Source organism: Hemitrygon akajei, chromosome 8, assembly GCF_048418815.1.
Source record: "Hemitrygon akajei chromosome 8, sHemAka1.3, whole genome shotgun sequence".
Taxonomy (NCBI): domain Eukaryota; kingdom Metazoa; phylum Chordata; class Chondrichthyes; order Myliobatiformes; family Dasyatidae; genus Hemitrygon; species Hemitrygon akajei.
Window position 1 is genome coordinate 165,697,467 of NC_133131.1, and position 26,779 is coordinate 165,724,245.

A 26,779-nucleotide genomic window follows, 5' to 3' on the forward strand; every position below is an offset into this window, starting at 1 on the left:
ATGGTAAATTTTAATTGTACAATTTCCCATGCTTTATTGTGTTTATTTTTTTAAAATTAAAACGCTTTAATGACCTAAGATAAATGCAAACGTTATCCAAGATGTGCAACAACAAACATCAGGAATAACACATTTACAAATGGAAACCAAAGAAAAAAATAGATAAATAATTTTATGAATCTTCATTATTGGTATTAATTTTAAGTGCATTAATTATGAGAGTACAGTTATGTTTTTTCTTTATTGTAAAGTAACTACTAAATCTTTCATTTAAAATTTTAAAGGCACATTTCAAAAATTAACCAAAGTAATCATGAGTCATATATGCAAACAATGCAGAAACAGGCCCTTTGGCCCAACCAACCAAGGTGCCTACCAGAGCTAAACCCACTTGCCTACACTTGGCCCACATCCCTCTAAACTTTTCCCATCCAAGTAAGTACCTGTTAAAAATAGCTTTCAAACAGTGTAACTGTACCATCTTCTATTGGCTCCTCCGGCAGTTTGTTCTATATTCCCAACACACTCGAGTGCAAAAACTTGCTCCTCTGTTCACCTTTAAACATTTCCCCTCTCACCTCAAACCTGTGCCAACTAGTTTCAGACACCCAACCATTGGAAAAAGACAATGCCATTCACTTTATCCCTAGTCTTTGTGATTTTATATACATCTATAAGGTCACTGCTCAGCGCTCCATACTCCAGGGAAAAGAGCCCCAGCTTATCTAGTCTCTTCTTACAAATCCAGCCACCTCGTCCAGGCAACATCCTCATAAATCTTTGCTGCACCTTTTCCAACTTAATGTCATAGTCCCTATAGTTACACTGCACACAATATCTCACCAGTAACTTGTACAGTTGTAAGATGATGACACAGCTCTTGTGCTCATTGCCCAGACTGCTGAAGATATGCATGCAATAAGCCTTCTTCACCTGTGCTGTCATTTCAGGGAACCATGCACTTGTAATCCCAGGTCTCTCTGTTCCACTACACTCTCGAGCACCCTGTTATTTTTTTTCCCTACTGTACAAGTCCTGCCCTGGTTCAGCTTGCCAAGATATAACACTTCCAAGTTAAATTTCATTTGCTATTCCTTCCCCAATTGATTCAGATTTGGTTTGATTCTTAGCTAACCTTCTTCACTGTCCACTATACAGTAATTTTGGTGTTATCCACCTGCATTTGCATCCAAATCATTAATATAGATAACATACAACAAGGCACCCAGCGCAGGTCTCTGTGGCACACCACAGAACACAGATCACCCTAATCATCAAGCCAATTTTGCATCCAATTGGCTAATCTCAAGGAAACAGCTACTTTGAAATTCAATATCTATTACATTAGCTTTTAAACTGTATTGTAAAGAGGGATGGTTACATTTTTACAGAGATTTTGACACTTAGGTGAGATTTCAAGGTAATAGCCTAATGTGACAATATATGTAAAAGGTGATATAGAGATTAAAAAGGTGACAACACAATATTCTCCAAGGAATGCAAGGAATTTAGTACTGAGAAGATTCCAGAAAACTCCCCAACTGAGGTCATGTGGATCATTAAGAACAAAAAAAGGTTTTGTGACTTTGCTGGGGTATATAAAAGACCATCAATATGAGACCAGAATAGACAGGTAGATAAATAGAATAGCATGGTAATGGGATTAAAATAGGGTTATAGTACTAGGCAATTTCTATTTCCGAAATACTAGCTGGGGTTGCTCAGCATAAAAGGGACACAGGATCCCTAGCTTGAGGTGCATCCAGGAGATCATCTTGGTACAGGATGTAAATAGACCAACAAGGAAGTAGCATTAGACGATAAGACAAAGGAGCAGAAGTCGGCCATTCGGCCCATCGAGTCTGCTCCGCCATTTTATCATGAGCTGATCCATTCTCCTCTTTAGTCCCACTCCCCCACCTTCTCACCATAACCTTTGATGCCCTGGCTAGTCAGATACCTACCAATCTCTGCCTTAAATACACCCAATGACTTGGCCTCCACTGCCACCCGTGGCAACAAATTCCACAGATTCACCACCATCTGGCTAAAAAAATTTTTTTGCATCTCTGTTCTGAATGGGCGCCCTGCAATCCTCAAGTCATGTCCTCTCGTACTAGACTCCCCCACCATGGGAAACAACTTTGCCACATCCACTCTGTCCATGCCTTTCAACATTCGAAATGTTTCTATGTGGTCCCCCCTCATTCTTCTAAACTCCAAGAAGTACAGTCCAAGAGCAGTCAAACAGTCCTCATATGTTAACCCTCTCATTCCTGGAATCATTCCTTCTTCACCACCAACTCAACCTGGAGGTTAACCTTAAGGGTATCCTGCACAAGGACTCCCAAGTCCTGTTGCATCTCAGAACTTTGAATTCTCTCCCCATTTAAATAATAGTCTGCCCTTTATTTCTTCTACCAAAGTGCATGACCATACACTTTCCAACATTGTATTTCATTTGCCACATTCTCCCAATCTATCCTAGTCTCTCTGCAGACTCTCTGTTTCCTCAGCACTACCGGCCCCTCCACCTATCTTTGTATCATCAGCAAACTTAGCCACAAAGCCATCTATTCCATAAACCAAACCGTTGATATACAACGTAAAAAGAAGCGGCCCCAACACGGACCCCTGTGGAACACCACTGGTAACTGGCAGCCAACCAGAATGGGATCCCTTTATTCCCACTGTTTCCTGCCAATCAGCCAACGCTCTATCCACATATGTAACTTTCCCGTAATTCCATGGGCTCTTATTTTGTTTAGCTGCCACATGTGCAGCACCTTGTCAAAGGCCTTCTGAAAATCCAAATGCACAACATCCACTACATCTCCCTTGTCTAGTCTACTTGTAATTTCCTCAAAAAATTTCAATAGGTTTGTCAGGCAGGATTTTCCTTTAAGGAAACCATGCTGAGTTCAGCCTATCTTGTCATATGCCTCCAGGTACTCCGTAACCTCATTCTTGACAATCGACTCCAACAACTTCCCAACCACCGATGTCAAGCTAACAGGTCTATAATTTCCTTTTTGCTTCCTTGTCCCCTTCTTAAATAGCAGAGTGACCTTTGCAATCTTCCAGTCCTCCAGAACCATGCCAAAATCTATTGACTTTTGAAAGATCATTGCTAATGCCTCCACGATCTCCACAGCTACTTCCTTCAGAACACGAGGGTGCATTCCATCTGGTCCGGGAGATTTATCTACACTTAGACTATTCAGCTTCCTCAGTATTCTCTCTTGTCATAATTGTGACTGCACACACTTCTCTTCCCTGACACCCTTGAGTGTCCGGTGTACTGCTGATGTCTTCCTCAGTGAAGACTGATTCAAAATGCTCATTCAGTTCCTCTGCCATCTCCTCATCTCCCATTACAATTTCCCCAGCATCATTTTCTATCAGTCCTATATCTACTCTCACCTTTTACTCTTTATATACTTGAAAAAACTTTTAGTATCCTCTTCGATATTTTTTGCTAGCTTCTTTTCATAGTTCATCTTTTCCCTCTTAATGACCTTCTTAGTTTCCTTTTGTAATCTTTTAAAAACTTCCAAATCCTCTGTCTTCCCACTAATTTTTGCTTCCTTGTATGCCCTCTCCTTTGCTTTTACTTTGGCTTTGACTTCTCTTGTCAGCCACGGTTGCATCCTTTTTCCATTCAAAAATTTCTTCTTTTTTGGAATACAGGTAGTCCCCGAGTTACGAATGTCCGACTTATGAACAACTCATACTTACAAACCAAGGAAGGAGAACGCCATCCGCCATTTTAAGTCAGATCGCGACGCCTTCTGCCATTTTAAGTCGTTGCTGTTAACACTGTGTTGAGTGTGTAACTTTGTATTTGGCTTAAATTTTTCTTAGCAAGAGTCACCCTGACCCCGCCCCACCTTTTCCAGTCAGCTGGTGGCGCAGTGAGATCAGCACCGGGCTTGAGAATGGAGGTTTCTGAGTTCGATCCAGTGACAGACCGCTCCTGAGCGTGCCAGGTTGATGTCGAGCTCGCAACTCGACCTCGTTAAAAATAAACCACTGCCACCTCCAGTTTAAATTCCCACACAGAATATTGTGGAGGATCAAATACCCAAACCCAGCACAGCCCCCACTTGTCCCATTTAACCTGTCTCAATGCGGTGGACTTTAGGACCCAGGGAATTCAGTGAGATGGTCCTTGGGACTTGGAGGAGCTCGGGACCCACCACCCACAGTGTTTCTGTTCCATTGACAGGAAACGATCATGATTGAAAATAAAGTGGAAGTAATAAAGCGTTTGGAAAGAGGTGAAATGTCATCGGTCATTGGAAAAGCATTAGGCTACACTCGGTCAATGATTGGAACAATTTTAAAGGATAAGGGATAAAGTGAGAATAATGGAGCATGTGAAAGGCCCTGCCCCGACAAAAGCTACAATTATTACTAAGCAATGCAGTGTTTAATTATTGGAATATGTAAGTTTCTTAAGTGTTTTATATGAATAGAAAGGTAAAATATATACTATATACTAACATTTGAGTAACTGACACTAAATAATACCGGATGTACTTGTTCCGACTTACGTACAAATCCGACTTAAAGACGGACTCAGGAATGGAACTCGTTCATAACCCGGGGACTGCCTGTATATCTGTCTTGCACCTTCCTCACTTCTTACATAAACTCCAGCCACTGCTGCTCTGACATCCTTCCCACTAGTGTCCCTTTCCAGTCAACTTTGGCCAGTTCCTCTTTCATGCCACTGTAATTTCCTTTACTCCACTGAAATACCAACACATCAGATTTCGGCTTCTGTCAAATTTCACACACAGTGAACTCAATCATGTTATGATCACTGCCTCCTAAGGGTTCCTTCACCTCAATCTCTCTAATAATCTCTGGTTCATTACAAAATACCCAATCCAGTATAGCCAATCCCCTAGTGGGCTCAACAACAAGCTGTTCTAAAAAGCCATCTCGTAGACATTCTACAAATTCTCCATCTTGAGATCCAGTGCTGACCTGATTTTCCCAATCCACTCAAATGTTAAAATCCCCCACAATTATCATAACACCGCCCTTCAGGCAAGCCTTTTCTATTTCCTGTTGTAATTTGTAGTCCACATCAGTGCAGCTGTTTGGAGGCCTGTTGATAACTGCCATCAGGGTCCTTTTACCCCTGTGATTTCTTAGCTCAACCCATAAAGATTCTGTACCTTCCGATCCTACGTCAACTCTTTCTAATGATTTACTATCATTTCTTACCATTAAAGCCATGCCACCCCCTCTGCCTACCTGCCTATCCTTCTGATACACCATGAACCCTTGGACATTCAGCTCCCAGAGACATGCATCCTTTAGCCATGTCTCAGTGATGGCCACATTATCATACCTGCCAATCTGCAGTTGTACAACAAGATCATCCACCTTATTCCTTATGTTGCGTGCATTTAAGTATAATACCTTATTCCAATATTTGGTACTTTTTGCTTTGATTGCACTGCAACTCATCCCAATGACTGCAAATTTGCCCCATCACCTGCCTGTCCTTCCTGATATCTTTACTACTCACTATCTTAGAATTATTTCTGTTCTTCCCTTCCTCTGCTCTATCATTCTGGTTCCCATCCCCCTACCAAATTAGTTTAAACCCTCCCTAACAGCTCTATTAAACCTTCCCGCCAGGATATTGGTCCCCTTCGGGTTCAGGTGTAACCCGTCCTTTTTGAACAGGTCATACTTCCCCCAGAAGAGATCCCAATGACCCAAGAATCTGAAGCCCTGCCCCCTGCACCAGTCTCTCAGCCACGCATTCACCTGCCTGATCCTACTATTCTTGCCCTCACTAGCACATGGCACAGGTAGCAATCCTGAGATTACTACTCTGGAGGTCCTGCTTCTCAGCTTCCTTCCGAACTCCCGGAAATCTCTCTTCAGGACCTCCTCCCTTTTCCTATCTATGTCATTGGCACCAACATGTACCAAGACAGCTGGCTGGTCACCCTCTCCTTTCAGAATATTCTGGACCTGAACCAAGACATCCTGTACCCTGGCACCTGGGAGGCAACACACTATGCGGGTATCTCTATCAGGCTCAAAGAATCTCCTGCCTGTTCCCCTGACCATGGAATCCCCTATGACTACCGCATTCCTCTTCTCCCTCCTTCCCTCCGGCACAACAGCACCAGGCTCAGTGCCAGAGACTCGGTCACCATGGCCGTCCCGTCAGGTCATCCCCCTCAACAGCATCCAAAACGATATACCTGTTGCTGAAGGGGGCAGCCACAGGGGTGCTCTCCACTATCCGGGCATTTCCCTTCCCTCTCCTGACAGTCACCCAGTTTTCTGACCCCTGTAGCTTAGGGATGACTACCTCCCTGTAGCTCCTGTCCATCACCTCTTTACTTTCCCTAATAAGCAGTAGATCATTAAGCTGCAGATCCAGATCCCCAACACGGTCTCCGAGGAGCTACATCTTGGTGCACCTGGTGCAGATGTGGCCATCAGGGCTGGAGGTCTCCAAGGATTCCCACATCTGACACCCCAAACAAAGCACTAACCCTGCAGACATGCTACCTAATTCTACAGGAATGAAACAAGGAAAAATAAGTCAACTCATCCACTTACCTTGCCAAACACACAAACTTTTTAAATCGTTAGCTCGTACCATTAGCTGCGTGAGCCCTGCTGTTCTTCCGTCTGTCCGAGCCGATTCGCCAAGGGGGGAAAAAAGAGTTGGACCCTCGCTCTCGCCTCTTCCCGTTACTGCCTAAGCCCGTTGAGCCAAAGCCCTACACTCTGCTGCCACTCACTCCGCTGCCCACTCTGACCACTGCCTGCTGTATAGGGTGGTCTTCTTTTTAAACTCTCCGCGCTGTCCTGTCTACGTCATGCGCCTGTGCAGTCTTGCCCTTCTTGTACTCAAAGAAGTTTTTTAAAAAAACTGTCTTTCTTCAGAATTTAGCTCTCACGCCACCCTTCTTTCCCGATCCAAAAAACATCCGTTGGAAGTCCCCTTCCTTTTTTTTTTACTGGCATTTGTTTTGGGGAAAAGAGCTCCTCAGGTGGAGAGAGTGTCAGTAAGAGAGTATTTTGGAGATAGAGGTAGTTTGGAGTATATTTTAAAGTGGCAATGGAAAAAAGATAGGGATGTATCAGGTATCAAGTAGTTAGGGAAATAATACAGTCTGGCAAAGGTACACTAAGAGCATGTACTTACAAGAAGGCCTACATCTGCAGAGTACATTCAAGTGAGAAATTGCAAAAGTTCAAGTTCCTGTCAGGATGAAAGCCAAGGGTAACCAGGACCGGGAACTGTGAATGTTGAACTGACTTGTGAGATTTCCAGGGAAGGAGGTGCAGCAGAGCATTGCAGCAGCTGGACTGGCTAACTGAGAAAACAAGAAGCCAATAGAGGAAAGGCAGGTTACAGCAGAACAACCATTGTTGGTGTCAACAAATATGTGACTGGGGAGGCTTCTGAATAAAGAAGCTGAGATTGTGGCCCAGGTAAAAGTGACAAGATCTTTTAACTTTCCTTCCTAAATTGCTTAGTAGTTCTATAATTCTAATTTAAACAACACTAATTAGATAATAAAAAAGGTGTTCTGATATATATTAACTACATTATAACTAATCAGAAAAGTAGAGATGCAGGGTCAGGTGTTGTGGCTAATTGATGTGGAAACAGGTGGGGCCCCCATTGCAGATACTGATGACCACATTGGTAACAGGTGTTGATTGCTTGAGAGACTCTAACTCATCAGGTTGATGAACTAGAAGCTAGGCTGCAAACACAGTGAACTATCAGGAAGTGGGGGTGGGGGGGGGGGGGGGGGGGGCGGGGGGAAGAAATGGAAATTACCTGGGTGCTGTGTTTTAGTAGGCAGTAACACCTTAGATTAACTTCATCAAACTTGACTAGTCCTCAGGACAGAAGGGTATGACTGAGTGAAGCAGGTCAAGACAGCCAGGAGGTAGTGATGGAGTCTCAGCCCTTGAGGTTGTCTAAAAGGCTTGAAGTTTTTGGTCCATGTGTGGGCAAGATGGTGGCTACAGGAAGGAAGAGCAACCTCACCATAGCACTGTGGGTTAGGGGTGCCATTGAAGTGGGAGGAGGGTATGGGCTGCTGGAGAGAAAATTGAATTGAATGATCTTTATTATCATTATACATAGGTACAATGAAACTCTGTTTGGCTTCCTCTCAGGCAATTAAATAAAGGGGTAGATAAAAACAAGACAAGTAATAGAAAAACAGCATTAAATAGATAAGTAGCAGAAAATAAGCTGCAGCAGCACCAGAATATCACAGTAATGCACAAAGTGCCGTTAGTGCAAGTACTTGAGTCCTTGTGTGTGCATGTGTGTGCTCAGTTTCAGTCATTGTTCTGAGTCTGCTGGAATAGATGGCGTCCAGTCCTGGGAGCTCCATCCTGACAACTCGCTGGGCCGCCTTCACCACGCGATGCAGGTCTTGTCGCTCAGCAGCTGTGCAGCTGGCATACCACACTGTGGCACAGTTGGTCAGGATGGTTTCAATTGTGCTTCTGTAGAAGTTAAGCAACAGCTTTTGTGGGACTTTGGCCTGTTTCAGCTTCCCGAGGAAGAAGAGTCTTTGTTGTGCCGTTTTTACAAGCAGCGAGGTGTTGGTGGTCCATGTCAGCTGTTTTGAAAACATAACTCCAAAAGAGAAATGTAGTTGTAATTGGAGACAGTACAGTCAGGGGAATAGACACTGTTCTCTGTCAACAGGATCAAGAATCCCAATGGCTGTGTTACCTGCTAATGTCTCAGGATATCTCAGGGTAAGAGGTTCTACTGAAGGAATATGAACAGCTAAGGACAAAATTATAAAGCAGAACCAAAAAGGTAATAATCTTTGGATTACTCCCTGACCCACTTATTAATTGGCAGAGAGTCAAAAAGATTTGAGGTAAATGTTTGGCTTAAAGGTTGGTGTGAGGAAGTGTGCTTAATTTTTTTTTGTGTGCCATACTCTGCGAAGGTCATGTTTATTGACTTCTCCAGTGCGTTCAACACTATCCACCCTGCTCTGCTGGGTGAGAAGCTGACAGTGATGCAGGTGGATGCTTCCCTGGTGTCATGGATTATTGATTACCTGACTGGCAGACCACAGTACGTGCGCTTGCAACACTGTGTGTCAGACAGAGTGGTCAGCAGCACTGGGGCTTCACGGGGGGCTGTCTTGTCTCCCTTTCTCTTCACCATCTACACCTCGGACTTCAACTACTGCACAGAATCTTGCCATCTTCAGAAGTATTCTGATGACTCTGCCATAGTTGGATGCATCAGCAAGGGAGATGAGGCTGAGTACAGGGCTACGGTGGGAAACTTTGTCACATGGTGCAAGCAGAATCATCTGCAGCTTAATGTGAAAAAGTCTAAGGAGCTGGTGGTGGACCTACCGGTGACCCCTGTTTCCATCCAAGGGGTCAGTGTGGACATGGTGGAGGATTACAAATACCTGGGGATACGAATTGACAATAAACTGGACTGGTCAAAGAACACTGAGGCTGTCTACAAAAAGGATCAGAGCCATCTCTATTTCCTGAGGAGAATGAGGTCCTTTAACATCTGCCGGACGATGCTGAGGATGTTCTGCGAGGCTGTGGTGGCCAGTGCTATCATGTTTACTCTTGTGTGCTGGGGCAGCAGGCTGAGGGTAGCAGACACCAACAGAATCAACAAACTCATTCGTAAGGCCAGTGATGTTGTGGGGGTGGAACTGGACTCTCTGACGGTGGTGTCTGAAAAGAGGATGCTGTCCAAGTTGCATGCCATCTTGGACAATGACTCTCATCCACTCCATAATGTACTGGTTGGGCACAGGAGTACATTCAGCCAGAGACTCATTCCACCGAGATGTAACACTGAGCGTCATAGGAAGTCATTCCTGCCTGTGGCCATCAAACTTTACAACTCCTCCCTCGGAGTGTCAGACACCCTGAGCCAATAGGCTGGTCCTGGACTTATTTCCACTTTGCATGATTAACTTATTATTATTTAATTATTTATGGTTTTATATTGCTATATTTCTTCACTATTCTTGGTTGGCACAGCTGTAACGAAACCCAATTTCCCTCGGGATCAATAAAGTATGTCTGTCTGTCTGCTAGAGCCTCGGCGACCACTTATTTTTTGAAGTGGTTGTCTTGTAGGAAAGATTCTGTGAGTGGTCCCCCACGTCCTTCTCACAGTGCAGTGACTTTTTTTTACGAGGCCGAGTTGCGAGCTCGACACTCAACCCAGCACGGATGGGAAGCATGTCCGGGAGTGGTCTGACTGGATTCAAACTTGGGACCCTTCGCTCCGGAGTCCGGCGCTGATGTCACTGTGCTACCAGCCGTTATGTGTTTAATTTATAGGATAACAAAATCTGCAGATGATGAGAATCCAAGCAACACACACAAAAAGCTGGAGGAATTTAGCAGGCTAGACTGCATCTATAGAAAGAGTAAACAGGATGAAGGGTCTCAATCCAAAATGTCGATGTTCACTCTTTTCCATAGGTGCTGTTTGGCCTGCTAAGTTCCACCTTAACTTACAGGACATTGGCAGCAGTATTGGGAAGGAGGGAGCTGTTTCGATGGGATGACATCCACCTGAATTATGATAGGACCACAGTCCTGGTGAATCACATAAATAGGAGTGTACAAAAGCTTGAGAAAACATTACACCAGGCTCAAGAGCAGATGTGTGCCAAGACAAGCCTCAAAGTACTTCATGATGATGGATGTCAGAAATACCAGGTGATAATCATTAAGGCATGTTACTTTATTTTCTTTGACACAAGAATGACAAAGGTCTTCTTAGATGGTAACCTTAGGTTGAGGCCCTGAATCAGGACTGAGAGTGTATAGAAGAAATAGCCAGTATAAAGAGAAGAAAAGGAGTAATGATAGAAGCTGGATGATGGACAGATGGAGAGAAAGGTAAAAACAGAGGCAAGAAGGTAATAAATAGAGATAACAAAGGGCTGCAGATTATGGAACCTGAGTAAGAAAGTGGAACCAGATAAGGAAGCAGAAAGAAACTGGCTAACTGGAAGGGGTTTGTAAAGAAGTTTGGGAAGGGGGTTTGGGTAAGAGAACCTGATGAGTCAAGAGAGGGTGAAAAGGATCACAAGTGCAGGTCAACTAAAATTTTAAAAAATCTTATCCTCACACCATTGTGGTGCAGACTCCCCAGGAAGAATATGAGATATTGCTCTTCTAGTCTGGCTTGGCCTCACCTTGGCAGTGGACAGATGTGGTGGGTGTAGGAATGGGAGTTGAAAGCAGGAACCAGGAGCTCAAGATGGTACAATAGATAGCGTGCAGGTACTCAGCAATATGGATACCTAGTCCACAGATGTTAGTTCAAACTAATGTCCTGAGCTGTGTATATTTCAGTGCAATAAGTATTGTAGGAAAGGCAGATGAGCTCAGGGGATGGATCAACACCTGGGATTATGATATTGTAGCCACTAATGAGACTTGATTGTCCGAGGGGCAGGATTGCAGCTCAGAATTCCAGGGTTCCACTGTTTTACACACAACAGAGCAGGAAGGATTAAAATGGGAAGGGTGGTGTTACTAGTCAAGTAAAATATCACAGCAGTGCTCAGCCAGGACAGATTGGAGAACCTGTCTAGTGAGGCATTATGGGTGGAACTGAGTAATAAGAAAGGTATGACCTCATTAATGGAGCTATATTACAGAACAACCAACAGTCTGAGAGATTTATAGTGTTACGTACATGTGACACGTGACTGGGGGTTGAAGCTATACTGGACTTGAGGTAATGGTCTTGTGATGGTGGAGTGACGTCATTTTCCCGCCAGTAGAGGTCATGTGACAGGTTTTTTTTAAGGGTATAAAAGGAGGACCCCTCCCTGTGAGGAGGGGCAGTTCGTGGCTGGATCTGCCATGCTGACTTAATGCCACTGCGTGATTTAATGTTGTGACGCAGTTTAGTTGAAAGATGAAGTTTTATCTAATGCCTAAAGTTTAAAAGGTCATTGCCAGCAGTTTCTTTATAACACTGCTAGTTGAGAATCAGTGGAGAGTGAAGATCGGAGTTCGGGAGATAAAAGATCGAGGAGAATCGATTTCGACGGTGAAACAGGTTCGACCTTGTTTGATCCTTATTCGGAAGGAATTCGTTGACTGTTCTCTTGTTAATCCCTGTGAAATAGCAGAAAGGATTGGGAACAGTTTTGTAAAGGAAAGGTCAGTGCCTTTAAGCCATTACATTTCATCTTCGTAAAATTCTTCATGGGAAAAGTAGTTCGACTGGGAACTGCAACAACGCGGCGTGAAAGAGAATTTAAATTGTCTTAAAAAGTCTCTCCCTTAAATGGACTGTGAGCATTTTGAACTTTTGCAATACTACTTTGAAGAACTGTTTTTGCAACATCGCTTTAAGAACTGTTTAAGCTTTATTGCTTTAAGAACTGTTTAAGCTGCCGCACAGCAGCTGATTTCCGGTTACGTTAGTGATTTGTTTACTTTTGGGGGGTTTGTTTTCAGTGTTTAATAAACGTGTTATTTGTTATAAAAAACCCTGCCTCACTCATATATTTATTGTTGCCTGAATCCGTAACAATAGGAACAAATTTAAAGAGAGATCGCAGACTGTTGTAAGAAACAAGGTTGTTATAATTGGTGATTTTAACTCTCCACATATTGACTGGGACTCTCAATATGTCCCAAAACAGGAGACTGAAGGTTGTGTAGGAAAACATTTTGCATCCAGTGATCACAGATAGGTCTAGTCTGCGGGCTGAGATTCTAAATTGCAGAAAGACGAATTTTGATTACATCAGGGAAGGATATGGCATGTGTGAATTGTGACAGGATGTTCACTGGCAAAGGTGTATTTGGTAAGTGGGAGGCCTTCAATAGTGAAAATTTGAGAGTACGAAGCTTGTACGTGCCTGTCAGAATAAAAGGTAAAGATAATAGGTGTACAGAACCTTGGTTTTCAAAAGATGTTGAGACTCTGGTTAGGAAAAGAAAGGAGGTGCTTGGCAGGTATAGGCAGATAGGCACAAATGAAGTGCTTATGGAGTAGCAAAAATGCAAGTGAACACTTAAGAAAGAAATCATGAAGGCTAAGCCCTAGCAGACAAGGTGAAGGAGAATCCTAAGGGATTCTACAGATGTGTTAAGAGCAAAAGGATTACAAGGGATAGAACTGGTCCTCTAAAAAATCAGAATGGTAATCCATATGTGAAGCCAAAAAGAGATGGGGGGAAATCTTAAGTGCACTTTTTGTAACTATACTTATTCAGGAGACGGACACAGAATCTACAGAAGTAAGGCAAAACAGCATCAACTTCATGGATTCTATACAGACGACAGAGACCATAATATACAGGAACAGGATTAGTCATTTTGGCCCATCGAGTCTGCATTACTATTTCATCATTACATCATGGCCACCCCATTTTCTAAGCCCAAATTGTTTGCCGCCTTCTTCCATGCCTTAACTAATCAACCTCTACCAATGACTTGGCCTACACAGCCGCCTGTGGCAACAAATTCCACAGATTCACCACTCCTCGACTAAAGAAATTCTTCCTCATCTCCTTTCTAAATGGACATCCCTCTATTCTAAACCCGTGTCCTCTGGTCTTGGAGACCCCCCACTATTGGAAACATCCTCTCCACATCCACTCTATTGGGGCCTTTCAACACTCAATAGGTTTCAATGAAATGGACACAAAGCTATCAATTCTATCATCCAAGTCATTGACATATAACATGAAACGAGACAGTCTCACACTGACCCCTGTGGAACAACAGTTGTCAATGGCAGCCAACCAGAAAAGCCTCCCTCTATTCCCACTCTTTGCAGCCTGCCAATCAGCCAATGCTTTATTTATGCTAGTATCTTTCCTGTAATACCACGGGCTCTTAACTTGTTAAGCACCCTCATGTGTGGCACATTGTCAAAGGCCTTCTGAAAATCCAACTACGCAACATTCACCAATTCTCTTTTGCTTGTTATTTATCCAATGTATCCCAACAGACTTGTCAGGAAAAATTTTCCCAAGGAAACCATACTGACTGCAGCCGATTTCATCATGTGCTCCCAAAACCAACTCCAACACCTTCCCAACCATTGAGGTCAAGCTAACTAGTCTATAATTTCCTTTCTTCTGCCTCTGACCCTTTTTGAAGAGTGGAGTGACATTTGCAATTTTCCATTCCTCCAGAACCATGCTAGAATGAATTGATTCTGGAAGGATTATTACTAATGCCTCTGCAATCTCTTCAACCACTGCTTTTAGAACCCTGTGGTGTATATCATGTGGTCCACTTGACTTATATACCTTCAGACCTTTCAGTTTCCCAAGAACCTTCTCCCTAGTAATGGCAACACATTTCTGCCCCTAATACTCTTGAACATCCAGCATACTGCTACTGCCTTCCACAGTGAAGAGTGATGCAAAATATTTATTCAGTTCATTCCTCATTTCTTTGTCCCCCCATTACTACCTCTCCAGCATCATTTTCCAGCAGACCAATATCTACTCTCACCTCTCTTTTACACGTTATGTATCTGCTGAAACTTTTGGCAGCCTCTTCAATATTATTGGCTAGCTTACCTTTGTATGCCATCTTCAAGACTTTTGTAGTAGCCTTCTGTTGATTTTTAAAAGCTTACCATTCTTCTAACTTCCCACTAATTTTTGCCCTATTATATGCTCTCTGGCTTTTATATTGGCTTTGAATTGAATTGAATAGACTTTATTTCTTACATCCTTCACATACGCAAGGAGTAAAAAATCTTTGTCTCCATCTGAATGTGCAATTTACAGTAACTTGTAATAAATAATATGTACAATAATACAGCATAGAAATACAATTGTATCAGCATGAATTAATCAGTCTGATGGCCTGGTGGAAGAAGTTGTCCTGGAGCCTGTTGGTCCCGGCTTTAATGCTGCAGTACCGTTTCCCAGATGGTAGCAGCTGGAACAGTTTGTGGTTGGGGTGACTCAAGTCCCTAATGATCCTTTGGGCCCTTTTTACACACCTGTCTCTGTAAATATCCTGAATACTGGGTAGGTCACATCCACAGATGCGCTGGACTGTCCGCACAACTCTCTGCAAAGTCCTACAATTGAGGGAAGTACAATTCCCATACCAGGCAGTGATGCAGCCAGTCAGGATGCTCTCAATTATGCCCCTGTAGAAAGTCCTTAGGATTTGGGGACTCATGCCAAACTTTTTCAACCATCCGAGGTGAAAGAGGCATTGTCGTGCTTTATTCTTGTATCATCCTGCCTTTAAAATACTTCCCCCTCTTTGGAATGTATATATCCTGTGCCTTCTGAATTGTTTCCAGAAATTCCAACCATTTCTCTGCCAACATACCTGCCAGTGTTCTCTTCCAATCAATTCTGGCCAGCTCTTCTCTCATGCCTCTGTAATTCTTTTTAGCTTCTCCTTCTCAAATTGTGGAGTGAATTCTGTCATATTATGATCACTTGTCCCTAAGGATTCCTTTACCTTAAGCTCTCTAACCAATTGTGGTTCATGCACAACACGCAATCCAGAATAGCTGATCCCCTAGTGGGCTCAACGACGAGTTGCTCTAAAAAGCCAGCTTGTAGGCATTCTACAAATTACCCCTCTTAAGATCCAGCAACAACCTGATTTTTCCAATCTACCTGCACGCAGTGCCTATTCAACCCCCTTGGAAGTTTTCATGTTTTATTGTTTTACAATATTTAATCACAGTGGATCTAATTTGGCATTTTGGACACTGATCAGCAGAAGACAACTCTTTCATATCAAAGTGAAAACAGATGTCCACAAAGTGATCTAAATTAGTAACAAATATAAAACACAAAATAATTAACTGCACAAGTATTCACCCCTTTCAAGTCAGTATTTAGTAGATGCACCTTTGGCAACAATTACAACCTTGAATCTGTGTGGACAGGTCTCTATCAACTTTGCACATCTGGACACTGCAAATTTTCCCTATTCTTTTTTACAAAACTGCTCAAGCACTGTCAGATTGCATGGGGAATGTGAGTGGACATTCAAGTCCAACCACAAATTCACAATTAGATTGAAGTCTGGACTCTGACTTGGCCACTCCAGGACATTAACTTCGTTGTTTTTAAGCCATTCCTGTGTAGTTTTGTCTTTATGTTTGAGGTCATTGTCTTGCCAGAAAACAAATCTTCTCCCAAGTTGCAGTTCTCTTGCAGACTGCATCAAGTTTTCCTCCAGGATTTCCCTGTATTTTTGTCCATTCACTTTACCCACTGCCTTCCAGGGCCTGTTGCAGTGAAGCATCCCACAGTGCAATCACCACCATGCTTTGTGGTAGGGGTGGTGTATTTTTGATGATGTACAGTGTTTGGCTTGTGCCAAACATAGCTTTTAGTCTAATGGCTAAAAGCTCAATTTTGGTTTCATCAGACCACAGAATCTTCTTCCAGCTAACTTCTGGCAAATTCTAGCAGAGATTTCAAGTGAGTTTTTTTTCCCCAGCAGTGGCTTTTTCTTTGCCACTCTCCCATAAAGCTGCAACTGGTGAAGCACCTGGGCAACGGTTGCTGGGCACAGTCTCTCCCATCTCTGCCACTAAAGCTTGTATCTCCTCCAGAGTTGTCAAAGGTCTCCCTCTCTAGTCCCTTTCTTGCACAGTCACTCAGTTTTTGAGGATGGCCTGCTCTAGGCAGATTTACAGCTGTGATATATTTTTTACATTTCTTGATGATTTGACTTAACTATACTCCAAGGGATAGTCAGTGACTGGAAACTTTCTTGTATCCATCTCCTGAGGTGAGTTTTTCAATAACCTTTTGGTGGAGTTGCTTGGAGTCTTCTTTTGTCTTCATGGTGTAGTTTTTGCCAAGATACTGACTCACCAACAGTTAAACCTTTCAGATACAGGTGTATTTTTACAATCAATTTAAACACCTCGACTGCACACAGGTCTCCAAAAACAGATCTCTATTTTACTAATTATGTGACTTCTAAAACCAAATGGCTGCACCAGTGATGAGTTGGTGTGTGTCATATTAAGGGGGGGGGGGGTGAATACTTATGCAATCAATTATTTTGCATTTTATATTTGCAATTCATTTAGATCACTTTGTAGAACTATGTTTTCACTTTGATACGAAGGAGTCCTTTTCTACTGATCAGTGTCAAAAAAGCCAAATTAACTCCACTATGATTCAATGTTGTAAAACAATAAAACATGAAAACTTCCAAACAGGGGATGAATACTTTTTATAGGCACTATATATTAAAATCTCCATAACTATGGTAACATCACCCTTTTGGCATAGATTTCCTATCTCACATTGTAATTTGCAAAACATGCCTTTGCTACTACTTGAAAGTCTGTATATAACTCCCATCCTGCTTTTTACCCTTACAGTTCCTTAGCTCTACCCACAATTCATCTTCTGACCCTACATCACCTCTTTCTAATGATATAATTTAATTTAACAACAGTACTATCCCGCCACCTCTGCCTACATGCTTATCCTTTCAATACAATATACACCCTATCCTCGTTATATGCATCTTCAGACTATGCGGATTCAGTTATGCGAGTAACCTATTTCTACCAATGTCTCCTTATATGCATCCAAAACTCACAGTTATGCAAGGAGCATCGCTTTCCCACCAATACAAGTCACATGCACACGCCTCACAGTCTCACTCCTGCCAGTCTCGCATTGGTTTTGGCAAGGTGTGGATGTGTGATCTTGCGCTCTTAAACTTCTGTTGGTTTTACCTATGGTGCAGTGATTTTGTTCTTGAAATATTTAACTATGCCTCCTAAGTGTCCAACGTCAAGCCCTGGGCCATCAGCCAAGCGGCAGAGAACTTTGCTTATGTGTTCCAATGCCAAAGGAGACTGTAAGATGAAGCCTCTCTTAGTTTACCATTTATTAAACCCCCCCCGTACCAGGTTTGAGTAAGAATATGCTTCCTGTCCAGTGGGCAGCTAACAAGAAAGTGTGGATTACTGGTCAAATCTTTGAAGATTGGTTTGCTAATCATTTTGCCGTTGAGGCTGAATGCTACTGCCAGGAGCAGAATCTTGCCTTTAAAGTTCTATTGTTGCTTGACAATGTGCCGGCCCATCCTAAACATTTGGACAGCATTCATCATAACAGTGCATTTCCTGCCACCTAACACAACATTGCTGATTCAACCACTCGACCAAGGTGTGATATCCACATTCAAGGCGTATTTTTACGGCAAACTATCTCCCAGATGCTGCAAGCAACAGACGATCTTGAAAATCCCGGGAGTTTACCATGGTGAGGGAATGGTGGAAGTCCTTCAACATCAGACATGCCATCAACAACATTGATGAATCCTGGAAAGATGTCAGGTCTTCCACTCTCAATGGAGCGTGGAAATCAATTTGAGCAGAGTGTGTGCACACCCTCAAGTGGTTTCCTGCCTTCACTGTAGCTGTCCAGGATTGTGTGGCCCTGAGCCATAAAATTGATGGGGAAGGATTCTCAGATCTTGAGACTGATGCAGTAGAACTCCTGGATTCTCATGCTGAAGAATTAAGTGTTGATGACCTTCTGCATTTAACTCAGACTGCAGGAGATAACGATGAAGAGGAAAGTGTTGAGCTGCAGGTGAAGGATTTTACAATGAAGCAACTGGCAGAATTTTTTAAGATGGCGGAACACTTGGTACAAATGGTGATGGACATCGACCCAAGTTTAGAATGGAGTCAGCATTTCAGTCGTTCCCTGCAGTCGATCCTTCTTCCCTACAAGCAAATTTATGTTGAAAAACAAAATGCTGCCAAGCAAACAACCCTCACCACTTTCTTCAAACTGATGTCATCTGCTGCTGGCAGTACTGAGCGTTCTTCACCCCCTGCTGTGCTTGATGATCCTGACGACCCACAACCCTCTACCTCATTCACATAAAGCTCCTGACACCACAACAACCACTCATCTCCCGGAGCGAACACACCTGCCACTGTTGGTGAGTACTGTACACCCTTTTATGTTAACTTTCTATGATTTATTATGTTGAATATTACCTTAAATAGATTAAATATAATACACATGTTGCCTTGTGGTATTGCTTTTGTGTCTAACTGGTATGAAAATGTGAATAAATTACAGATAAAACATACTTATGAAGCCCTCTGGAACACATCCCTATTTTCTCCATTTAAATAATGATTCACATTATGCGCCGGCTACGAGGAACATAGATTATAGCTCCCAGCTATAACCTTCTTTCAGCCACGATTCAGTGTTGCCAACGTCATACATGCCAATCTGCAACTGTGCTACAAGTTCTTCTACCTTACTCCGTATACTGATTGCATTCAAATATACCACCTCCAGTCCTGTACTCATGTCTTTCAATTTTGTCCGCCATTTACACTGCAACTCATCCTGTTGACTGCAGTTTTCCCATATCATCAGCCTCTCCTTGTTAGCACTCTCACTACACACTACCTCATTCTCAGCATTATCACTCTGATTCCCATCCCCCTGCCAAGTTAGCTTAAACCCTCTTGAACAGCTCTAGCAAACCTGCCTGCAGGAAAATTGGTCCTCCTTGGGTTCAGGTGTAATCCGCCCCTTTTGTACAGGACATACCTTTCCCAGAAGAAATCCCAATGATCCATAAATCTGAACCCCTGCCCCATGCTCCAGTTCCTCAGCCACACATTCATCTGCCAAATCATCCTATTCTTAACCTCACTGGCACGTAGCACAAGCAGCTATCCGGAGATTACTACCCTGGAGGTCCTGTTTTTCAGCTTTCTACCTAGCTCCCTAAAATCTCTCTTAAGGATCTCCTCAGCTTTCCTACCTACATCACTGATGCCAATATGTACAAAGAATTCTAGCTGCTCTCCCTCCCCCTTTAGAATGTCATGGACCTGATCCAAGACATCCCTGACCCTGGCACTTGGGAGTGAACATACCACCTGGGTGCCTCTATCATGCCCATAAAATCTCATCTGGGTTCCTTTGACTATGGAATCTCCTATCACCACTGCCATCCTCTTCAACTCTCTTCTCTCCTGAGCCACAGCACCATCCTCAGTACCAGAGACCTGGTCATTGTAACTTGCCCATTAGGTCATCCTCCCCAACAATATCTAAAGTGGAATACTTATTATAGTGGGGAATAGCCACAGGGATACTCTGCACAGGCTGTCCATTTCACTTCCTCCTCTGGACAATCATCCAGTTACCAGTCACCTACAACCTTGGGGTGACTACCTCTCTGTAGCTTCTATCTATCAGCTCCTCATTCTCCCATATGAGCCAAAGGTCATCAAATTGAAGCTAAAATGTTCTGAGGAGCTGCAACACGGTGCACCTGATGTATTTGTCCAGGAAAGTGGAGGTCTCCAGGAATTCCCACATTTCACACACAGAACAGAACACTATCCTGGAGCCATTCTCACTGTACTATTATGCCCTAACAGACAAGGAATGAAGAATTAAGAAGAAAAACAGAAACCTACCAGATACTTACCACACCCAAGCCACTCCAAACATGGGCCCACTTACAACAATGGCCGCTCCAAGAATGCCCACTTTGCTTGTGACTGCATTATTTTTATTTGCCCTTCTTAATGATTCCTGTTCAGTGACTGGCCGCAGTCCAACTCCAAAAAACTGCAGCTAAGTTTTGCCTTTTTAATCTTCAGTGCCAACACGAATGAAAAGGTCGCTCTCTTCTTGTACACCCACTGTGATTGGTTGCAATCCAACTCCGAAAAACTGCTGCAAAGTTTTGCCGTTATAATCTTGTGCGAACCTGATTCAAAACGTAGGTCCCTTCTTGTACTCCCACTTAGTGATAGGTTGCAGTCCAACAGAGGAGGAAGTCTTTGCTGTCTTGAGGCAAATCAGGGTGAATAAATCCCCAGGGTCTAACAAGGTGTTCCTTGGACCCCGCGGAAGGCAAGTGCAGAAACTGCTGGGGTCCTAGTAGATAATTAAATCCTTAACTACAGGTGAGATACCAGAGGATTGGAGAAGAGCCAATGTTGTTCTGCTGTTTAAGAAAGGCTCTAAGAATAAACCAGGAAATTATAAGCCAGTGAGTCTGACATCAATAGTGGGAAAGTTACTCAAAAGTATTCTAGGGACCAGATATATGAGTGTGTGGAAAGACATGGACTGATTAAGGATAGTCATTATGTCTTCAAGCACGATAGGTTGTGTCTAACCAATTTTATAGAGTTTTGTGTGGAAGTTACCATGAAAGTTGAAGGCAAGGCAGTGGATGTTGCCTACATGAATTTTGGCAAGGCATTTGACAAGGTCCAGTTGCTCTTCATTTAAGATGAGGTATTAAATTGGATTAGATATTGGTTTTGTGGGAGAAGCCAGGGAGTGGATGTTTGCCTTTCTGACTGGAGGCCTGTGACTAGTGGAGTGCTGCACGGGTCGGTGCTGGGTCTGTTGCTGTTTGTCATCTACGCCAGTGATCTGGATAATAATATGGTTAACTGGATCAACAAATTTACGGATGACACCAAGACTGGGGATGTAGTGGACAGTGAGGAAGTCTATCACGACTTGCAGCGCGATCTGGACCAGCTGATAAAATAGAATGAAAAATGGCAGATAGAATTTAATGCAGACAGGTGCGACATGTTGCACTTCAGTAGGACCAACCAGGGTAAGTCTTACACAGTGAATGATAGGGCATTGAGAAGTGCAGTAGAACAAAGGGATCTGGGAATATACATCCATGATTCATTGAAAGTGACATCACGGGTTGAAAGCGTCGTAGAGAAAGTTTTTGGCACATTGGCCTTCATAAATCAAAGTATTGAGTAGAGGAAATAAGATGTTATGTTGAAGTTGTATAAGACAATGGTGAGGCCTAATTTGGAGTATTGTGTGCACATTTGGTCACCTACCTACAGGAAAGAGTACTCTTTCATTGAAAGAGTACAGAAACAATTTTCAAGGATGTTGGCAGGTCTGTGGGACCTGAGTTATAAGACAAGATTGACACTTATTAGAAAAACAAAACTTTTATTGTTATTTACAGATGCGACAATATGTTAATAGGACGGTTAAAAAATGTAACCAAGACAAGAACATGTTTGACAGAGCTATTTAGAAAAGCACATAATTCAGATAACAGTATTAGAATCATTTTAGGCACATATAAGGGTTTGTCAAATCTTAAAACACATTCGACTTCATAAATTAAAACAAAATGGGAGAAGGAAGGAGGGATTATTATATCTGAGGAAGAATGGACAATAATATGGAGGTACCAATGGAAGTGTACCAGTTCACAGAAATGGAGGGAGTTCGGATAGAAAAATTTGATAAGATATTTTATTACACCCTCTCAGAAATCCCATTATGATAGTAACCTTCCTGTTTGCTGGAGAAATTGTGGAAATGAAAATGCAAACCATTATCATATTTTCTGGGAATGCCCTGTTATCAAAGACTATTGGAGTGGAATACACAATGCCCTACAAGACATCTTTAAATGTGAAATACCCTTAGAAAATAAGACCATATATTTTGGGTATATACTTCAAGAATGGTTGAAAAGAGATAAATATTTAATGAATATACTATTGGTGGCTAGTAAAAAGACTTTTACTAGGAAATGGTTATCATAGGAGAGCCCAACCTTAAATGCATTGGATGGAAATTACAATGGACATTTATAAACTGGAGAAGATAACAGCATCTGTTAATCATAAGTTGAACAATTTGATTCATACTGGGAAAAATGGTTTAACTACATAACACTTCATAGGCCTGATTTTATCCTGATTTTATCAATGAATATGTTGTTAAAAAAAAATCACTCTCTACTTGTATATAGTTTTCTCCTTTCGCTTGTTCTTTCTTTCCTCTCTTTTCTATAAGTGTATACCTCAGATAAATATTATGTGGAGATTTGTGGCATATATGACTATATGATATAGTTGTACGAAATCTGAAATACATCTTATGGAAATGTTTGATGATGCACTTCAATAAAAAATAAATTACAAAAAAAAAGGAAAGATTGAATAGGTTAGGACTTTATTCCTCGACAGTCTTTTACTGAGGCTGTGTGGGACTACAACTAGATGTCATTGGTTAAGTGTGAAAGGTAAAAGGATAGGTATATGTATAGTATGGGTACGGAGGGCTATGGTCCCAGTACTGGTTGACAGGAGTAGGCAGTTTATATGGTTCGGCACAGACCATGCTGTAATTTTTTACAACTATTTGTCAGAAAGCAGCCATCAAGAAAGCATTTAGAAAAGCACAACCTGATTGAAAGGGTGTGACACGACTGTATGTTGACGTTCAGAAAAATGCAAATATCCTCATATGAGGATCAAATATTCAAGTGGCAAGTAAAGCTTTGTCCATTCTTGCAGAGCCACAGAATGAAACAGCATATCTAAAGGGCTTTTTTGAGACCATATGGTCTTGATTTAATTACGTAAGAAAGCAGACCTAGACGAGTTTGAAGTGACTTAATTGAAACATTAATATTTCTGATGTGGCTTATTGAGGTAACATCAGGCATACAAGATATACAAGAAGGAATTTATTTTCTATATTATAAATTCCCCACCACAAAGAGCTGGTTGCTAAGCCATTAAGTATACTTCAGGCCCAAGCAGATACATTCTTGGACTACAGGGAAATGGAAAGGTTATGGGGATCAAGAAGGAAATTAGTGCTGAGGCAAAAGATCAGATAAGCCACAATCTTTTTTGAAATTGACAACTGGCTTAACAGCCTGGATGCCCTGGCACTACTCCAAATTTTATATATTTTAAGGTGGATTATATGTTAACCTACTTTTTGCTGAGTTAAATATTTGCACTGATAGGTATTAAGAATATCCTCAATAATTGGCATTCCAAAGTCCAATTTATAACACTTGTCCTATGGCAGATTTCCTACTTCTCAAGTAAAAGTATGCCTCAGATTCCAACTCATTCCTTGCACAGTAGTGTAACACAATAAAACACTAGTCCATAGACCATAAGACATTGGAGTACAATTAGGCCATTTGGTCCATCAAGTCTGCTCTACCATTCCATCATAGCTGATTTATCATCCCTTTCAACCACATTCTCCTGTTCTTCCTGTAACCTTTGACACACTTACTAATCAAAAATAGTCCTTATAATGTTGAAATGTACAATGGTACATTGCACCTAAAAAGAGATGAGAAATTAGAATATTGGACACTAAACTACTCCAATTCCTGCTAAAATTCACTTGCTAGTACAAGAGTATGTAACTACAGTATTGCAATATCTTTTTGCTTTTGAGCGATATCATTTGCTTTCAATACAAAGCGGTTCCTGAAGACTTCACATACATGGCTTTGTTTAATGCCCATGTCTTACCTCTGTTTCGGACCATCATGAAAAACAGCTGGAGGTATTCCATCATCAGCAAACACAGACCAATGGGTGTACAAGATAGGTGGATCAATAGAAGATGTAGAATTGCTGATGCCACTCAGAGATGTTGAGAACACCTGATGTTCCATGTTAATCTCCTACAATTTACCTGTTAAACAATCATATTACAGTACCTGTTTATTTAATCTCCAATTGTGGCAATATATCAACAGATCAATGCACATTTGTTCAACGTAAGCAACCATCATTAAATATATCTTGTGTAATTTGTATGCCCATATGTACATTTTTAAATGACAAAAAGCATAGATAACCTCTTTAACTTCTGGACTGTCTCCTCCATTTCCCAAACAAACATCTTCCCACTGCCTTAAAAGTGACAGAGCTCCTCTTGTCCTTACCTACCCACCTTATGACCATCCACTTTCAATGTATTGTTCTCCACAACTTCCACCATGTTCATCCCCACGTAGGCTCCTACTACTAAACATATTTTTACCTCCCTTCTCTCTACTGTACACAGGGATTGCGCCCGCCATGATTCTCTTGTCCATTCAGAATCAGAATCAGGTTTATTATCACCTGCATGTGTCATGAAATTTGTTAGCAGCAGCAGTTCAATGCAATACATAATATAGAAGAAAAAATACAATAAATAAATTACAGTATATGTACATTGAATAAAGTTATTTCAAAAACAGAAATAATATATAATTAAAAACTGAGGTAGCGTTCACGGGTTTAATGTCCATTTAAGAATCAGATGGCAGAGGGGAAGAAGCTGTTCCTGAAACACTGAGTGTATGCCTTCAGGCTTCTGTACCTGCTACCTGATGGTAACAGTGAGAAAAAGGCATGACCTGGGAGTTGGGCGTCCTTAATAAAAGATGCTGCCTTTCTGAGACAGCTCCTTGAAGATGTCCTGGGGACTTTGTAAGCTACTGCCCAAGATGGAACCGACTAAATTTACGACCCTCTGCAGTTCCGTTCGGTCCTGTGCAGTAGCACCCCCCATACCAGACAGTAATGCAGCCTGTCAGAATGCTCTCCACAGTACATCTATAGAAATTTTTGAGTGTTTTTGTTGACATACCAAATCTCTTCAAACTCCTAATGAAATATAGTCGCTGTTTTGCCTTCTTTATAGCTGCATCAATATTTTGGGACCAGGTTAGGTCCTCAGAGATCTTGACACCCAGGAATTTGAAACTGCTCACTCTCTCCACTTCTGATTCCTCTATGAGGATTTGTATGTGTTCCTTCGTCTTACTCTTCCTGAAGTCCACAATCAGCTCTTTCGTCTTAATGACGTTGAATGCCAGGTTGTTGCTGCGACACTACTCCACTAGTTGGCATATCTCACTCCTGTACACCCTCTCATCTCCATACGAGATTCTACCAACAATGGTTGTATCATCAGTATACAACCATTCCCACTAATCTCTTTCCCAGCACATATCGCTGCTAGCGGCCAAAGTGATACACCTGCCCATTCACCACCTCCCTCAACTCCATTCAAGGCCCCAAACAGTCCTTCCAAGTGAGGTAACACTTCACCTGTGAATCTGCTGAAGTGATCTACTCTGTCCGATGCCCCCGACGTGGCTTCCTCTAAACTGGTGAGGCATGTTGTAAATTGGCTGACCGCTTTATCAAGTACCTTTGTTCCATCCACCAAAAGCAGAACTTCCTGACGGCAAACATTTTAATGCCCATTCTGACACATTGGCCCATGGCCTCCTCGTGTATATAAAGGGTAAAAGAGAGTCGAGGGTAGATATAGGACCAATAAAAAATGACGCTAGAGATATTGTAATGAGAGATGCAGAGATGGCAGAAGAACTGTATGCATATTTTGCATCAGTTTTCACAGTGGAAGATGTCTTCAGTATACCGGACGTTCAAGAGTGTCAAGTAAGTGGTGTACTTGGATTTTCAGAAGGCCTTTGACAAGGTGCCGCACGAGGCTGCTTTGCAAGATAAGAGACATAGAATTATGGGAAAGTTACTAGCGTGGGTGGAGCATTGGCTGGTCAGCAGAAAACAGAGAGTGGGAATAAAGGGATCCTATTCTGCTAGCTGTCGGTTACCAGTGGAGTTCCAAAGGGGTTGGTGTTGGGACTGCTGCTTTTTACGATGTATGTCAATGACTTGGACTATAGTACTAATGGATTTGTGGCTAAATTTGCTGATGATACAAAGATAGGTGGAGGAGAGGAAACAAGAGAACCTGCAGAAAGACTTAAGATAGTTTAGAGGAATGAGCAAAGAAGTGACAAATACAATACAATGTGGGAAAATGTATGGTCATGCACTTTGGTGGAAGAAATAAATGGGCAGACTATTATTTAGATGGGGAGAGAATTCAAAATGCAGAGATGAAAAGTGACTTGGGAG

At 42.2% G+C, this 26,779-nt stretch overlaps 1 protein-coding gene across 4 annotated transcripts in view; it reads right to left on the minus strand.

Annotated features, from left to right (window-relative positions):
• LOC140732400 (meiosis-specific coiled-coil domain-containing protein MEIOC-like) overlaps positions 1-26,779 on the minus strand; it is a 99,534-nt gene that overhangs the window by 50,383 nt on the left and 22,372 nt on the right. For all 4 annotated transcript variants that reach the window (XM_073054988.1, XM_073054990.1, XM_073054991.1 and 1 more), the window contains one exon: positions 24,365-24,530. In XM_073054988.1, coding sequence (XP_072911089.1) covers positions 24,365-24,510 — 146 coding nt within the window. In that variant the 5' untranslated portion in view covers positions 24,511-24,530. The remainder of the gene's footprint in view (positions 1-24,364; positions 24,531-26,779) is intronic.